General features: G+C 41.9%; 1 protein-coding gene across 5 annotated transcripts in view; it reads right to left on the bottom strand.

Annotated features, from left to right (window-relative positions):
- Positions 1-18,866, bottom strand: part of LOC132396489 (nipped-B-like protein) — a 531,210-nt gene that overhangs the window by 27,479 nt on the left and 484,865 nt on the right. For all 5 annotated transcript variants that reach the window (XM_059974034.1, XM_059974035.1, XM_059974036.1 and 2 more), the window contains 4 exons: positions 16,545-16,745; positions 10,785-10,931; positions 10,358-10,623; positions 2,981-3,155 (listed from right to left, as the gene is read on the bottom strand). In XM_059974034.1, the coding sequence (XP_059830017.1) occupies positions 2,981-3,155; positions 10,358-10,623; positions 10,785-10,931; positions 16,545-16,745 (789 nt within the window). The remainder of the gene's footprint in view (positions 1-2,980; positions 3,156-10,357; positions 10,624-10,784; positions 10,932-16,544; positions 16,746-18,866) is intronic.

Below are 18,866 nucleotides of genomic sequence, written 5' to 3'. Positions count from 1 at the left end.
AATGAAGTTTCCCCTCATGTTCCCTTCAAACATTAATCCTTTACCCTAACCCCTGACCTAGTGATAGTTTCACCCAACTTCAGTGGAAAAATCCTGCTTATCTATATCTATACCCCTCAAATCTTCCCACAATCTTCTACGTTCCAAGGAATAAACTCCTAACCTATTCAATCGTTCATTGCAACTCAGGTCCTCCCATCCCGGCAACATCCTTATAAATTTTCTCTGTACTCTTTCTATCTTATTTACATCTTTCCTGTAGGTAGGTGACCAAACCTACACACAATAATCTAAACTAAGCCTCACCAATGTTTTATAGAACTTCAACATAACATCCCATCTCCTGCACTCAATATATTGATTTATGAAGGCCAACGTGTGAAGCTTTCTTTACAACCTTATCTACCTGTGACACCACTTTCAGTGAATTATGGACATGGTCTCTTCTTATTACTACTATCAGGGAGAAGATACACACTCCACAGTTTGGGAACAGTCTCTTCCCCTCGCCTTCAGATTTCTGAACAGTGTGTGAACACAACCTCACTATTTTGCTCTGTTTTGTACATATTTATTTTTCATATTTCTTATTGTAATGTTTAATATTGTGATGCTCAGGGCTGGGGGGAGTGGAGCCTGACCCCACATTTTTAATGACAGCACTGTCTATGGTTCTCGTGTTTAAATGCTTTTGTGGGATTATGGTGGGAAGTTCCAGTTCATTTATTGTTATTAAGTTATAGAGTTATTCGCTTGTGTATTTGTGGGTCACCCTAACTGAAACCAGGGTGTGAGATTGCCACCTCCCCCATCTGTATGTGACTGAGTGGGTTCTCTTTCTGGGTTATGACCAGTCTATTTTGAGTTTAACAAGCTTCTTCGTCTGTTGTTATGGACCAAATGTTCGCCACAGTATTTTTTATCTATCGCACTATACTGCTGCTGCAAAAATACAAATTTTATGACAATATCAGTGAGAATGAAGCTAATTCTGATGCTGATTCTCTGGTGCTCCGGAGAAAAAAAACCCCTTGTTTTGTCCAACCTCATACATGCCCTCTATTCCTGGCACATCCTGGTAAACCTCTCTGACACCTCTACATCCTTCCTATAATGGGGCAACCAGAATGGAATATAATATGTCCAATGTGGCCTAACCAGAATTTTGTACAATAATAACATCAATGTCTTGACTAATAAAGGCAAGCATGTGACACACCTATCAACTTGTGCAGTCATTTTCAGGAGTGATGCGTTCAGATCCCAAGTCCCCCTGTACATCATGGAACTTCTTCCTGTGCTTTGTGCAGTTGGACTTGAAACATCCTCCACATTAGATGCAAACTTGCCCAAAAACAGTAGTTCCTAATCCACACTTAACTCTTGTAATTTACCCTGCTCCAATTTAATACTTTATAGCAATTTAATTCCTTCCATACTTATTCATAACCATCTTAAAACGTAAGGAGTTGTGATCACTAACTGATAGAATCTCTGAAAGCTCAGGTTTGCTGAAGACGACTAGAACCTCTTCAAAGGAATGTTTCAGTTTAGGAATGCAGTGAAGATCGGCCGACAGAAATATCAGAATAATTTCTGTCAGCAGTTCATTGACCATAGCCACTGACACAATTTATCTTGTTCATGCATTAGTTCCTCACAAGTGGCACTCTAAACTTTGATTTTTTTTGCATTAAAGTCTTCCTTTCTTACAGTTTATTTTCATTATATAGTGTAATTTATACTAAGATCACAAGACCAAAAGATATACCCAGAGAATCAGGCCATTTGCCTCATCGAGTCTGTCCATTTTTTCCTCTCACCCCAATCTCCTGCCTTCTCCCTTCATGCCGTGACTAATCAAGAATCTACCAACCTCTGCTTTAAGTATACCCACTTGGCTCTATAGCCATCTGTTGCAATGAACTCCACTCCACGCGTCCACTGGTTACAACACCTCCACCATAGGAAATATCCTATCCACATCCACTTTATTGAGGCCTTTCAACATTCGATAGGTTTTCATGAAGTCGCCCCTCATTATTCTGAATTCTAGTGGATACAGGCCCAGAGCCATCAAACACTCTTCATATGATAAGCTGTTCAAATCTGGAATCATTTTTGTGAACCTCCTTTGAACCCTCTCCAGTGTCAGCATATCCTTTCTTAGATAAAGGACCAAAAACTGCTCACAATGCTCCAAGTGAAGCTTTACCAGTATTTTATGAATTTTCAACATTACATCCTTGCTTTTATATTGCAGTCCTTTTGAAATAGTGCTAACATCACATTTGTCTTCCTCATCACTGACTCAACCTTCAAATTAACTTTAGGGAATCGTGCACAAGGACTCCCAAGTCCCTTTGCGACTCAAATTTTTGAATTTACTCCAATTAAAAAAGTCTATGCTTTTACTTTATCTACCAATCCGTGACCACACAGTTCCCAACACTGTATTTCATCTGCCACTTCTTCTCCCATTCACCTAAGTTCTTCTGTAGCCTCCTTACTTCCTCAAAAGTATCTGCCCCTCCACTATCTTTGTATCATCCACAAACTTGGCCACAAAGCCATAATTCCGCCATCCAAGTTCCTGTGTGTTGTCTGCATGAACACACCTGTGAGGCTGCTGCAAATATTTCCCATTGTACTGTACCTCACAGTATTTGTGCAAATATCGTTTATTTCTTGTCAACTGCTTTGAGGCAAAGACCCTGAAAGTCAAAAACAGGATTAAGTGCCTCCGTTTATAATTTGAAGTGCAAGGTAGCGGTCTCCCATCTTCCAGCTACACACATTCTACCCTTGACTTTGTAAATGCTCATGATGATCCTGTACCTAGCCTGTTTTGCACAGGACTGAGAACACCACAGACCAAATAAATCTATTGGTCACGAGAACAATGTTTTTTCCAAATCTGTTGCAATGCTGAAATTTAACCCCCCCCCCCCAAAAAAAAGTTTCACCAATTTCAACTTACATCTAAGTATTGTTTGACGATACTCCTCTTTACTGATTCTGTGATCTCCGCATGTCCTACTCCATTCTTCAGGAAATCCAACGTCTGCCTGGGGTTAAAGTGCACTCCTGATTTCCGGTTCACTGCTTTGTCATACACTTTCGCAGATTCAGATGGAGAATACTTTTGGATTTTACTGGGGAATGAAACAGATAAAACTACTGAACAGCGGCTTTTATATGTTGATGAAGGTTTAAAACCTAAGGAGTGAGTAGCATTGTTGTCAACTTGGCAAGATAACAATAATCAGACAACAGTGGAAATGAAACAGGAACCTGATCAAATATTCACAATAATTCTAGAAAGTCACTTGACTAATCGGAGATTGTGGTATTTCAAACCCCCTACATTTTTCTGTGAAAATTAAATTTCTCAGAGATTAAAGACACAATTTCAAAAATCAAGGATATAATGCTGAGATTTTATAAAGCACTGGTGAGGCCTCACTTAAGAGTTTTGTGAGTAGGCTTTAGCCTAATGTGTTGAAACTGGAGAGGGTTCAAAGGAGGTTTATGAAAATGATTCAGGATTGAAAAGCTTCTCATATGAAGAGCACTTGTTGGCTCTCAGTCTGTATTCATGAGAATTCAGAAGAATGAGTGGTGACTTAATTGAAACCTATTAAATGGTGAAAGGCCTTGACAGAGGGGATGTGGAGAGGAGTTTTTCTATGGTAGATCAGCTAGAATTTCTTCAGCAAGTGACTAGTGAATCTGTGGAATTCTTTGGCACAGGCAGCTGTGGGGGTCAAGTCTTTATGTATACTTAAGGCACAGGTTGAAAGATTCTTGACTAGTCAGGGCACGAAGAATTACGGTGAGAATGCAGGAGATTGGGGCTGGAAGGAAAATTGGATCAGCCATGATGAAATGGCAAAGTAGATTCCATGGGCCCGAATTCGGGATTGAAGGATGTCCACTTAGATCAGAGGTGCAGAGAAATTACTTTAGTCAGAGGGAGGTAAATCTGTGGAATTTGAGGCCAAGTCATTGGGTGCATTTAAGGCAGAGATAGATAAGTTCTTGATTAGCCAGGGCATCGAAGGGTATGAGCAGAAGGCAGGGAGTGGGGATGACTGGAAGAATTGCATCCGGTCATGGTTGAACGGCAGAGCTGACTCGATGGGCCAAATGGCCTACTCCTGCTCCTATATCTTATGGTCTTTCATGCAAGTTAGGTTAATAACGGCTTCCTCAGTGACCACAACTGCACACACAACACAAATTTTACCACTGTCTAGGTACTCTTGGTCAGTGTTGACCAGATGAAGGCAGAGAGGGAGAAAGTTTACATAAATCAGGATATACTGGCTATTTTTCCAGCAGAAAGATCTTGGTACAGAAATTTATGAGTAGGTTTGGGAGCTCAAATGTAAAGGGACAATACACATTTAATGGCAGGACCCTTAATAATGTTGATGTATTTAAACAGTATTAAGCAAATCAAAAGCTCCCTGAGAGTAGCTGCATAGGTTGATAGGGTGATATGCTTGCCTTTATTAGTCAAGACAATGAGTTCAAGAATCAGGACGTTAAGTTGTAGCATTAGAAAACTGAGGTTATACCACATCTGAGTACACTTCAAATAGAACATAGAACAATACAGCACAGGAACAAGCACTTTGGCCCACAACGTTGTGCCAAACCAAATTAATTAGTAATCAAATGGCCTCTAAACTAATTCCTTATACTGCACAACGTTCATATTCTTCCAGTTCCAGTTACAATTATGGGCCTATCTAAAAGTCCCTAAACTCCCTCTACTACCACCATGGCAGCACATTCCAGGCACCTTCTACTCTCTGTGTAAAAGGCTTGCTCCTCACATCTCTTTTAAACTTAACCCCTCACCTTAAGTGCATGCCATACTATCTTATAACATTATGGTCTTAAAAGTCTTTGAATACCAGTTGAAGATGGTTAGGCATTAGCCACTACTCAGAGGAAATGCTGCAGCGATGCCCTCATAAAGAAAGGATTGACCAATCTTATGAGAACTACAGCACAGAAACAGGCCCTTAGGTCCATCTAGTGTGTGCTACACCAGTTAATTTGCCTGCTCTCATCGACCTGCACAGGTAACATACCCATCCATATGCCTAGCCAAACTTTGCATTGAGCTGCACCACTTGTGCAGTCAGCTCATTTCACATTCTCAGGACCCTCTCAGTGAAGAAGTTTTCCCTCATATTCTTCTTAAGCTTTTCACCTTTTACCCTTAAACCATGACCTCTGATTGTAGTCCCATCCAACCTCAGTGGAAAAAGCCTGATTGCATTTAACTTAACTATACCCCTCATAATTTTGTATACCTCTGTCAAATCTCCTCTCGATTTTCTACGTTCCACGGAATAAAGTTCTAACCTATTCAAGCTTTCCTTATAACTCAGGCGCCTCAGACTTGGCAACATCTTTGTGAATTTTCTCTGTATTCTTTCAACCTTAGTTACATCTTTCCTGTAAGTAGGTGACCAAAACTGCACACAACACTCCAAAGTAGACCTCACCAATGCCTTACACAATTTCAACATAATATCCCATCTCCTGTACTCAATACTTTGATTTATGGCCAATATGGCAAAAGCTTTCTTTACGACTCTATCTACTTGTAACGCTACTTTCAAGGAATTATGGACCTATATTCCCAGATGCCTTTGTTCTACCACACTTGCCAGTGCCCAACCATTCACTGTGTAAGACTTACCCTGGTTGGTCCCATCGAAGTGCAACAGCTTGCACCTGTCTGCATTAAATTCCATCTGATATTTTTTCAGCTGGTCTAAATCCCGATGCAAGCCATCATAACTTTCCTTGCTCTCCACTAAATGCCCAATCTTGGTATCATCTACAAATTTGCTGATCCAGTTAACCACATTATCATCCAGATCGTTGATATAAACAGACCCAGCACAAATCCCTGTGACACACCACTAGCCACAGGCCTCCAGTCAAAGAGGCAACCCTCTTCCACCACTCACAAAATGCTGGTAGAACACAGCAGGCCAGGCAGCATCTATGAGGAGAAGCACTGTCGACGTTTCAGGCCAAGGCCCTTCGTCAGGACCACCACTTTTTGGATTCTCCCACAAAGCCAGTCTCTAATCCAATTTATTACCTCATAATGAATGTTGGGCGACTGAACCTAATTGATCAACCTCCCATGCAGGACCTTGTCAAATACTAAAGTTCATGTAAGAAACATCCACTGCCTTGTTTTCGTCAACTTTCCTGATGTAACTTCCTTGAAAAACTGTAAGATTAGTTAGACATGACCTATAACGCACAAAGCCATGCTGACTATCCTTAATCAGTCCATGTCTATCCAATACTTATAAATCCGGTCCCTCAGAATACATTCTAATAATTTTCCCACTACAGATGTCAGGCTCACTGGCCTATAATTTCCCGGTTTATTTTTAGAGCCTTTATTGGACAGTGAAACAATACTGGTGATCCAACACCCCATCTGTCACAAAGGATAATTTAAATATCTCTTCTAGTTACCCTCCTCATCACCACTCCCAAGCCTACTGCCAACATCAAGAGTGCCAACTTTATCATAGGGATTGAAACATCAAGTCCTATTAGCTCTACTGATCTTCTGGAAGAAAACCAGTGACTGCTGTGAAAGTGTAGCTGACAACAAGGGGAAGACCGTGTGACAGCTGGAGAGACAGATGACAGGAGGAAATAGACTCCAACGGGCCTGTTATGGGCTAGCTACCCATAACAGCAGGCTCTGTCACCTTGTCAGGGCACAAGAGCCACCCTCACTTGGCTATGGAAAGTTTAAAGAGAAGTATACCCCCAGAGTCTACGAGAGCAATTAGATTCTCTGACTGACCTCTCAATAACCAACCTTGGCATGGGCATAACAATAAATCAAGAAAGTGGCAATATAATACTCTTAAGAAACCCGCAGCTGGACATGTTCTTCAGACCTGTGGGTGTGGCTGGACTAAAGTAACATTAACTTGTGGTCTTAAAATACATCAAGGACGGAAGAAATGCTTGAAAATCTCCAACCTAGGGCCCCACATTGACCAGATTCTGTTAAGAGGAAGGTCAAATCAGTCCGATGAAACTCAGCAGCAGGAAGAAACCCACAGTTCGCAGAGTATTAGCACCCTACGGGATGTGGAAGAAGTTTCAGGCACAAGCAGCAGTCCAAGACACAGCGCATCGCAAAGTGGAGAACATGCAAGGACATAAGCCGTTGGTGAAATGGCCAAAGTCTAACAGCAAGGAGTGGGAAATGATCAATGCAGATGTGAGCCTGATCTTAAGTGGCATCAAGGGATCAGCAGAAAAGAAGTTGGAGAAGATGGGCGACCTGATCTACAGCTACGAAAAGGAGAAATTTGGAGTGAAGGAACAAGTCAGCAGCAAAGAGCAAACACGAGGAAATCTGAAGATGCTGGAAATTCAAACAACACACACAAAATGCTGGTGGAACACAGCAGGCCAGGCAGCATCTATAAGGAGAAGTACTGTTGACGTTTCGGGATGAGACCCTTCGACAGGACTGATATCCCTACAATCTGTTGTACCCTCAAAATTTCACTTTTGAAGGCCTCTTTACACAAATTTCTGTCACCTACCCCACCTTATTCCTTAATATCTGATCAAGTATCATACACTCTCATTGTGACTCCTTTGCATCGGTTAAGAAAAAGTTCCTGAACACATTTGACAAACTCTATCCCATCTAGTCCTTTTACAGTATGTGAGTCTCATGTGGAAAGTTAAAGTCACCTATTGTAGCAACTTTGTTTCTTCAACTATCCATGACCTCTCTGCAAATATGTTCCTCTAACTCCCTCAGACTGTTGGGTGGTCTGCAATATAGGCCTATTAACATGCTCATACCTTTCTTATTTCTCAGTTCCTCATAATTTCTCCAGTCTGTCCTGATGGAACACCGCTGTGACATTTTCCCCGACTAGTAATGCCACCTCTCCTCCTTTAATCCCTCCTGCTCTGTTGCGTCTAAAACAACAGAATGCTGGAATATTGGGCTGCCAGTCCTGTTTCTCCTGCAACCAAGTCTCACTAATGGCTATATATCATAATTCCAGGTGTTGATCCATGTCCTGAGCTCATCTGCCTCTCGCATCATGCTCAAACTTTTGGTTCCTGTCTTGTCTGAGTTCTTAAAACCATTTTACCCCACAGCCTCTCCCAACTGTTCATGCACTTTGGTTCTCACCCTCCTGCAACTCCAGCTTAAATGAATAAGCACCTTACTTTGAGCAAGGTCCAGCCACTGGAATGCTGCTCCTTTGGTGCCTGCTGATTTCAGTTTAACAGGGTACCTCACTTCTGGAATTCAACTCATTGGAATGAAGGCTGTGTTATCTGGTGCCCAGTGGCCCAGTCAAAACCCCAATGTGAGCAAATTATGGATATGTTAATGAAGCTTGTAAACTTGTCCATGACACTTTCTATCTCTTTGCTGATGGCTTAAACTTAACTGATTAGGCAGTATTGAGCCAGACTGGATTTGTCCTGGTTCTATAGTTCTCCATCAGGAAATCATTTCCCTTGTATCTACTCTGTTAAAACCCTCTCAAGAATTATCTACATTTCACAAAATGGTAGAAATGAGGAACAGGAGCAGGCCGTTTGGCCCAATGGGTGTATCCACTGGACCCAGACACCAGGAACAGAAGGAAATCCACATTTGTCAGAATTCTTTTACATTTTGCAAGATAATTTCTCATTATTTTGAACTTGAGTGAATATGCCTAGTTGACCCAATCTTTAATCAAAATATTAATACTACCTCTATAGCATGAGCATCCTCAGAAAGAGACCCCAAAAAACATACAAAGATCAGGGTGTGGCCTTAGCAAGGTCCTATATAGTTGAAAGAAGAAATCCTCATTTCCATTTCAAGACTGTCACCTCCAATTCTTCTGAACTCTACACAGCTGACATCTAGCCCATTTATTCTCTCCACTGACAAACCTACCATCATAGAAGCCATTCTGGTGGCCTTCACTGCATCTGTCTATTGGAAGTCCATCCTTCATCAGGTGAGATAGTAATAAAGCAGCTTTACCTTTGTGATAATTTTTCTTTCCCAATTCAGGCCAAACCATCATTTGTCTTCCTAACTGGCAGCTTCACCTGTAAGCTAGCTTTCAGTAACTCGGGGTAAAGAAAAATCAGGTCTCTTTGAACATCATTTTCCCCAATGGTTCACCTTTTTAAGATGTACCCACAATGTCCTATTATCTATTAAGGGCAGCATGGTAGGGTAGTGGCTAGCACAATGCTTTACAGTACAGATAACCCAGGTTCAATTCTCATCGCTGCCTGTAAGCAGTTTGCATGTTCTCCCCATGACTGCATGGGCTTCTGCCCACAGTCCAGACACAGACCAGTTGGTAGGTTAATTGGTCATTGCAAATTGTCCCGTGATTAGGCTAGAATTAAATCAGGATTTTGCTGGGCAGCTTGGCTTGAAGGGCCTATTCCGCGCTGTATTTCAATTAATAAATCTAATATAGTAAGTAACTTATGTTTTTCGTATAGTACTATGTGCCATGTCGTTTTGCTTATATCTGCTTCTGTTTGAAGACCCTTTTGATCCTCATCACTACTCACATTCTCACTCGATTTTACATTATCAGCAAGCTTGGAAACATAAATTCAAAGAGACTTCCAGAGGACAGAGACAAGTGAGACTGGGAACAACATGGAAAAGAATTATGAAATGCCTCAGGACAACCAGAAACAAGGAAAAGTACACAGATTTATTACTTGGCCTCAAAGGAAAAGCAGGTACAGAGGAATGCAAGGACAGATTGAGTGTAATCTGATAAAATGGCAGAGAAATTAAATGGTCCTCTGTTCATGTGAATAAAAGACCTGCTCAAACCACTTGTCGTCTACAGGGGCAGAATCTTCGGAGATGCCATTAGAGTCTGTGTCTTTACTGTTGCTTTGCTCATGCTTGAGTGCTCAGTGGTGTGTGCCAATGCTTTTTGTTTGCCGATGGGGGAAGGGGGGGTTTGTGCTTGTTGCCACTTACGCATGGAAGGGAGGGAAGCCGGGGGGAACTTCCGGGTTCTAATATTTAACTGTCGTTCATTCTTTGGGGCACTCCTCTGTTTTCATGGATGGTTGTGAAGAAAAAGCATTTCAGGATGAATACTGTATACATTTCTCTGACATTAAATGTACCTTTGAAACCGTTGAAAAGACAGAATTAATATTAGTGCTTGGGAAATTGTTCATTATTTCAATTCTGTAAAAATAAACAAGATTTGGGTGAATAACCTAAAGGAAAGAATATGCACACTACAGTCACTGTTTAAAGTTATCCTTGTACCTGTCTGAGAAGCCATAAAGATTCTTCAGGTGTTGCTTCAGGACTAGCAACAAGAGAATTCCCTGAGAAGCATTGACAAACTCCAGGAGAGGGGTTGAGTCTGGAGGTAACCGAGAGAGCACATCTTCCAGATCATCCTCATCATCACTTGAGTCTGAGTTGTATCGTTTTCTGTGCCTGCGAGGCCGTGGTGACTCATCCTCACTCCCACTGTCTTCCGAATTTGCAGATGCTTTATCCTTCGGCAACGTATCTTTCAACAGAGACTGAAAATCACAGTTGGTTTACAGATTAAATAGTCAGTCAACTGCTTTAAATAGCTGTTTAAAAAGTTATTGCTAGGATCCTCATAAACAGACATCATTTCAATTTCAGGTCTGGGTTTTGTTGAGCTGTAACTGATGTTGATCCCATAAGTCAAACTCACCTCCCTGAAGGACTGCAGTAGATTACTTCCAGAGACAGAGAGGGTAATATCAATATGGTGCATAATAAACAGAGGCTCCTCCTGCGTCTGGAAAGGGAAACATGCCAAGTTGTCCGCTATATACAGCAGCAGATTCACCTCAGTTTTCTACATAGGAGGAAAGCAAAGTTTGACCAGGTTTAAATTCCTATTTCAGATCTTGGGTAAGCTATTTAATACTAGAACAGCTTTCTATATTTATGCAAATTCTACCATCAGAATAGGTAGCAAACATAACGGGAAAGGTTACTCTAGATCAGAATGCTCGGCATTCAAAATCTGCTCTGCAGACTCAAAACCAAAAGTCTGGTGCATGCTGAATTCTTGATAAAACAAGAGGCTCTGTTGCTCTGGCGGATATTAATGATCCTACAATTTCCTACATCAGTGAGATGCCAACACCATCTATATCTTCATTTTCCAACATTCCAAAGATACTACACTCTCCATCATGTTCTGGTCCACACTTCCAACTTCATCTATTCCCACCCATTGAGTATTTCAGGGTTTAAAAGCCTATTATAAAACTCTGGTCTGCAGTTACACACAGGTTGGATTAGATATGGGCAAAAATGTTCCTTTGCAATGAACCAAAACGATATTAAAACAGAACAATACACAGTATATCAGTTTACGGAATAAGGTCGATGAACTTGTAGCACAGTTACAGAGTGGCATGTAGGCATCACTGAATCATAGCTGAAAAATGATTATAGCTGGGAGCTTAATGTCCAAGGATACACATTGTATTGAAAGGAGAGGCAGGAAGGCAGATGGGGTGGCATTGCTCTGTTGGTAAAAAAATGAAATCTGATCATTAAAAAGAGGTGACATAGGGTCAGAAGATGTTAAACCATTGTGCATTGTGAACTGCAAGGGTAAAAAGACCATGATGGGTGTTATACACAGATTCCCAAACAGCAGTAAAGATGTGGTCTACAAATTACAATGGGAGATAGAAAATGCACGCTAAAAGGACAGTGTTTCAATAGTCTTTGGGGATTTCAATATGAAGATAGATTAGGAAAATCAGGTTGGTGCTGGATTCCAAAAGGGGGGATTTCTCAGAATGCCTACAAGATGGCTTTTTAGAGCAGCTTGAGGTTGAGCCCACAAGGGGCTCAGTGATTTTGTACTGGGTGTTGTGCAATAAACTGGAATTTATTAGAGAGCTCAAGGTAGAAGAACCCATAGCGGCTAGTGATCATAACATAATTGAATTCACCCTACAATTTGAGAAGGAGAAGCTAAAGTCAGGTGTTATCAGTATTAGTGGAAAAAGGGGAGCTACAGACATGAGAGAGGAGTTGGCCAGAATTGATTGAAAAAGAACACTGGATGACGACAGAGCAGCAATAATTGGAACTTCTGGAAGCAATTCAGAAGGCACAGGATATATAAATCCCAAAGAGGAAGCATTCTAAAGGCAGGATGACACAACTGTGGCTGAAAAAAGTCGAAGCCAACATAAAAACCGAAGAAAGGACATATAATAAATATTAGTGGGAAGTTAGAAGATTAGGAAACTTTCAAATACCAACAGAAGGCAACTAAAAAAAGTTATTAAGGATAGAGTGGATACCAGACCAGCTGGAAAACGATGCTGGAGAGGTAGTAACGAGGTTCAAGGAAATAGCAGATGAACTGAGTAGGCATTTTGCATCAGTCATCACTGTGGAAGACACTATGAAAAAAGTATGGAAAAAGTTCCAGGGTCATGAAGTGTGTGAAGTTTCCATTACAAGACAGAATGTTCTTGGGAAGCTGAAAGACCTGAAGGTAGAGGACACCTGGACCAGATGGTGTACACTTCAGCGTTCTGAAAGAGGTGGCAGAAGAGATTGTGGAGGCATTGCAGTGATCTTTCAAGAATCACTAGATTCTGGAATGGTTTTGGAAGAATGGAATTTTACAAATGTCACCCCACTCTTAGAAGAGAGAGGGGCAGAAGAAAGGAAACAATAGGCCAGTTAGTCTGACCTCAGTGGTTGGGAAGATGTTAGACTCAATTGTTAAGGATGTAGTTTCAGGGTATTTGGAGGCACATGATAAAATAGGCCACAGTCAGCATGGTTTGACAAATCTGTTGGAATTCTTTGAAAAAATGACAAGCAGTATAGACAAAGGAGAATCAGTTGATGTTGTGTACTTGGTTTTTCAGGAGGTCTTTGACAAGGTGCCACACAAGGCCGCTTAACAAGCTAAATGGTATTACAGGAAAGAATCTAGAATGAATAAAGCAGTACCTGCTTGACAGGAGGCAAAGAGTGGGAATAAAGGGAGCATTTTCTGGTTGGCTGAGGTGATGAGCGGTGTTCTACAGGGTTCTGTGCTGGGACTGATTCTTTTTAGATTATGTCTCAATGTTTTGGATGATGGAATTGATGGCTTTGTTGCAAAGTTTGCAGAAGATGTGAAGATTGGTTAAAGGGTAGGTAGCTTTAGGAAGTAGAGGGGTTAAAGAAGGACTTAGACAGATTTGGAGAAGGCAAATAAGTGGTGGATGGAATACAGTGTCAGGAAGTGTATGGCCATGCACTTTGGAAGACAAAATGAAAGGACTGACTATTTTCTAAATGGAGAGAAAATACAAACCCTGAGGTGCAAAGGGACTTGGGAATCCTTGTGTAGGATTCCCTAAAGGTTAATCTGCAGGTTAACCCTGTAGTGAGGAAGGAAAATGTGATGTTAGCATTCACTTCAAGAGGACTAGAATATAAAAACAAAGATGTAATGTTGAAACTCTATAAAGCACTGGTAAGGCCTCACTTGGAATATTGTGAACAGTTTTGGGCCCCAGATATGCTGAAACTGGAGAAGGTTCAAAGGAGGTTCATAAAAATGATTCCAGAATTGAATGGCTTGTCACAGAAAGAGCATTTGATGGCTCTGGGCGTGCATTCACTGGAATTCAGAAAGATGGGGGTGATCTCATTGAAAACTACTGAATGATGAAAGGCCTTAATAACGTGGACGTGAAGACGATATTTCCGATGGTGGAAGTGTCTAAGACCATCGGACACAGCCTCAGAATAGAAATGCGCTTTTTTAGATGAGGAGAAATTTCTTTAGCCAAAGAATGGTGAATCTGTGGAATTCGTTATCATAGGCAACTGTGGAGGCCAACCGTTTATGTATATTTAAGGCACTGGTTGACAAATTCTTGATTGGTCAGGGCATGAAGGGATATAGGGTAAGGCAGGAGATTGGGGCTGAGAGGAAAAATGGATCAGCCATGAGGAATTGGCAGAGCAGACTCACAAATGGCCTAGTTTCCCCAGCTTCCTTGGAAGGATTGGAATAATTTTCTCCTAATAACTTAATCCTTATGCTATTCAATAAACCAGTATCATTTTCATGAGAATTCGTAGCAGTTGTTAATTTTATTCTACTTTTATTTTGCATTTCCATCCATCTTTTCTGTGGCTTCCTCCCTTCTATATTTGAAATCCTGTTGTTCAATACTACCGTCCAGTCCACTGGAACTATTCAAGAATTACATCTTCTAATGTACTCTGAGCAACACTCACAAAATGCTGATGGAACTCAGCAGGCCAGGCAGCACCAATGGAAAAAAGTACAGTCAACGCTTTGGGCCAAGACCCTTCGGAAGGAGTCCATAAGGCAAAGGAGCAGAAGTCAGCCATTTGGCCCATTGAGTCTGCTCCGCCATTTCATCATGAGCTGATCCAATCTTCCCTTTAGTCCCATTCCCCCACCTTCTCACCATAACCTTTGATGCCCTGACTACTCAGATACCTATCAATCTCTACCTTAAATACACCCAATGACCCAGGCTCCACTGCCGCCCGTGGCAAAAAATTCCACAGATTCACCACCCTCTGGCTAAATTTTTTTTTTCGCATCTCCGTTCTGAATGGGCGCCCTTCAATCCTCAAGTCATGTCCTCTTGTACTAGACTCCCCCACCATGGGAAACAACTTCGCCACATCCACTCTGTCCATGCCTTTCAACATTCGGAATGTTTCTATGAGGTCCCCCCTCATTCTTCTAAACTCCAAGGAGTACAGTCCAAGAGCGGTCAAACGTTCCTCATATGTTAACCCTCTCATTCCCGGAATCATTCTCGTGAATCTTCTTTGAACCCTCTCTAACGTCCTTTCTTAAATAAGGAGCCCAAAACTGCGCACGGTATTCCAAGTGAGGTCTTACCAGTGCCTTATAGAGCCACAACATCACATCTCTGCTCCTATACTCTATTCCTCTAGAAATGAATGCCAACATTGCATTTGCCTTCTTCACCACCGACTCAACCTGTGGTTAACCTTAAGGGTATCCTGCACGAGAACTCACAAGTACCGTTGCATCTCAAAACTTTGAATTCTCTCCCCATTTAAATAATAGTCAGCCCGTTTATTTCTTCTACCAAAGTGCATGACCATACACTTTCCGATATTGTAATTTATTTGCCACTTCTTTGCCCATTCCCCCAATCTATCCAAGTCTCTCTGCAGACTCTGTTTCCTCAGCACTACTGGCCCCTCCACCTATCTTTGTATCATCAGTAAACTTATCCACAAAGCCATCTATTCCATAATCCAAATCGTTGATACACAACGTAAAAAGAAGCGGCCCCAACACGGACCCCTGTGGAACACCACTGGTAACCGGCTGCCAACCAGAATGGGATCCCTTTATTCCCACTCTCTTTTTCCTGCCAATCAACCAACGCTCTATCCACGTATGTAACTTTGCTGTAATTCCATGGTCTCTTATCTTGTTTAGCAGCCTTATGTGTGGCACCTTGTCAAAGGCCTTCTGAAAATCCAAATAGACAACATCCACTGCATCTCCCTTGTCTAGCCTACTTGTAATTTCCTCAAAAAATTGCACTAGGTTTGTCAGGCAGGATTTTCCTTTAAGGAAACCATGCTGAGTTCTGCCTATCTTGTCATATGCCTCCAGGTACTCCGTAACCTCATCCTTGACAATCGACTCCAACAACTTCCCAACCACCGATGACAAGCTAACAGGTCTATAATTTCCTTTTTGCTTCCTTGCTCCCTTCTTAAATGCCGGAGTGACATTTGCAATCTTCCAGTCCTCTGGAACCAAGCCAGAATCTATTGACTTTTGAAAGATCATTGCTAATGCCTCCGCAATCTCCGCTGCTACTTCCTTCAGAACACGAGGGTGCATTCCATCTGGTCCAGGAGATTTATCTACCCTTAGACTATACAGCAGAGTCCTGTCAAAGGGTCTCGGCCCAAAATGTAGCCTGTACTTTTTTCCATAGGTGCTGGCTGGACTCGAGTTCTTCCAGCACTTTGTGTGTGTTGCTCAAATAATTAAGTGATGGGATACCTGACTGATGTTAGAAACATAGAAAACCCACAGCACAATACAGGCCCTTCAGCCCACAATGCTGTACCAAACATGTACTTCCTTTAGAAATTACCTAGTTTTACCCATGGCCCTCTAGTTTTCTAATCTCCATGTACCTATCCAAGAGCCTCTTGAAAGACCCTATTGTAACCGCCTCCACCACAGTTGCCAGCAGCCCATTCCACACACGCACCACTCTCTGCATAAAAAACTTATCCCTGACATCCCCTTTGTACCTACTTCTAAGTACCTTAAAACGGTGTCTTAAAACTCTTGTGCTAGCCATTTCAGCATTGACATGCACAATCTTAGTAAATCACACAGTTAACAAAAATGAAGCTCATCATTGTAATTCCATGGGTATTGTTAACTTACTGCACTGTCATCAAATAAGTTGAGTAAGGCAATGAGGAAGGCGCGTCGATGTTGTCGGTTTCCTCGGATCATGCAGTAGAGATGTGAACACAAAGCTGTCACGTTCTCCTCCTGTCGGAAGCCACGGATTATTTCCTTTACTTCAGAGTGGATGGATTGTTGAAGCTGGTATGACATCTTCATCCCTGCTACTGCTTTCATCTGGAAAAATAGTATGTAACACATTAATACCTCTTATTGTCTTTCAAACAAGTTTTCAATTAGAACAAACACTAATTAAAATCATCACATTATTTTACATACAAGTTTATGACACATTGAAAAGCCTGACTGCAACTTAAAACTGCATGGTTCACAATGAGCCCCATTCCACTACCCTTCCTCTCCATTTTTATTTTCCATTTCATGCCTTTTGAAAATTACGACTGAAATTTACTTTAGAAAACAAGAACTTGCTGTTCAAGATAACCCCTCCTGGTTTCCCCTTGTTTTTTTTTCCGGGGGCGGGGGGAAGAATCAGTTTTAATGTGCATTCTCTAGGTAATGCCACCTATAATGGGATCATGAATGCTGTACAGATTACAGAGGATGAGGTGTTTTTGTCTTGATGCAAATGAGGGTAGAGAAATCCCCAGGGCCTGATGTGGTCTTCCCTCAGACCCTGTGGGAGGCAAATGCAGAAATTGCAGGGGCCCTAACAGAGATATTTAAATCATCTTTATGAGGTGAAGTACCATAGGATTGGAGGATAGCTAATGTTGTTCCACTGTTTAAGAAAGGCTCCAAGAATAAATCAGGAAATTTTAGGCCAGTGAGCCTGACATTATCAGTGGGAAAGTTATTGGAAGGTATTCTAAGGCAGTGGTCCCCAACTACCGGGCCGCAGAGCATGTGCTACTGGGCCATGAGGAAATGATATTGATTTGGTGATATGAAACAATATGAGTCAGCTGCACCTTTCCTCATTCTGTCATACCCACTGTTGTACTTGAACGCACACGAGGATATCAGTCGGTCATTAACCTACAACTACTCGATGAGTAAAAAACAAATGTTGCTTGAGAGTTTCTTTGGAAGAGGTGGTAGGGGACATAAAAGGCCTAACTATGATGATAACGCAGACAGCTGAGGCTGAGACTGCAAAAAAAAATCTTCCTTCAACAGAAAATACGACAAGTTGTACATAAAATATGGCTTTAATGCGACCGGTGACTCGCACGTTCCAAGCCCCGTGTGTGATATGTGGCGACAAGCTGTCTAATGAGGGAATGAAGCCCTCAAAACTGCTCCAGCACCTCGAATCCAAGCACCCTGCACTTAAAGACAAACCTGTTGAGTTTTTTTGAACGGAAAAAAAACGTGAGCAATTGGGACAGAAGTAAGTGCTGAGAGCCACCACCTCCACAAATGCTGCTGCTCTGAGAGCATCTTATTTAGTGGCTAGCCATATTACTAAGACTAAGAAGACTTTCATTGTTGGTGAAGAATTCATTCCGCCTGCTGCCAAGGACATGTGCTGTGAACTGTTGGGAGAAGCTGCAGCTAACAAGATGGCACAGGTTTCTCTTTCAGCTACCACAATTTCAAGAATCGATGACATAGCGGAGGACATCGAAGCACAGCTGTTGGAACGGCTTAACGAGTCACCATGGTATGCCATCCAGGTCGATGGGTCTACTGATATTGACAACAAGGTGATACTGCTGGTTTATGTGCGATATATATTTCAAGGCTACGTGCACGAGGATATGTTGTGTGCACTGCCGCTGCCAACTAACACAACTGAGGCAGAACTATTCAAGTCTTTGAATGACTACATGTCAGGCAAACTGGACTGGTCATTCTGTGTTGGAGTATGCACAGACAGGGCTGCAGCTATGACTGGATGGCTGACTGGTTTCACTACCCGAGTCAAAGAGGTTGCCCCTGAATGCCAGTCTACACACTGTGTCATACACAGGGAAATGCTTGCTTGCTGAAAAATGTCACCTGATCTTAACAGCGTATTGAGGGACGTTGTTGAAGTTATCAAAGCAAAAACCTTTAACTTATGTCTGAGCAGCTTTGCGAGGAAATGGATGCAGAGCATAAATGCCATCTCTTACTCACTGAAGTCAGGAGGCTATCAAGGGGCAGAGCCCTGGCCAGGGTTTTTGGGTTAAAAGAGCCGCTACAGAGATTTCTTTCAGGAAAAAAGTCACCACTGGCAGCACACTTCGGTGATGAGGAGTGGATAGCAAAACTCGCTTATCTGTGTGACATCAACCTGCTCAATGAACTCAATTTGTCACTTCAGGGGAGAATGACAATTGTCTTCAAGTT

This window comes from Hypanus sabinus, chromosome 7 (assembly GCF_030144855.1).
Source record: "Hypanus sabinus isolate sHypSab1 chromosome 7, sHypSab1.hap1, whole genome shotgun sequence".
Lineage (NCBI taxonomy): Eukaryota > Metazoa > Chordata > Chondrichthyes > Myliobatiformes > Dasyatidae > Hypanus > Hypanus sabinus.
The sequence above is the reverse complement of the archived record's forward strand: the minus strand, read 5'-3'. Positions and strand labels throughout refer to the sequence as shown.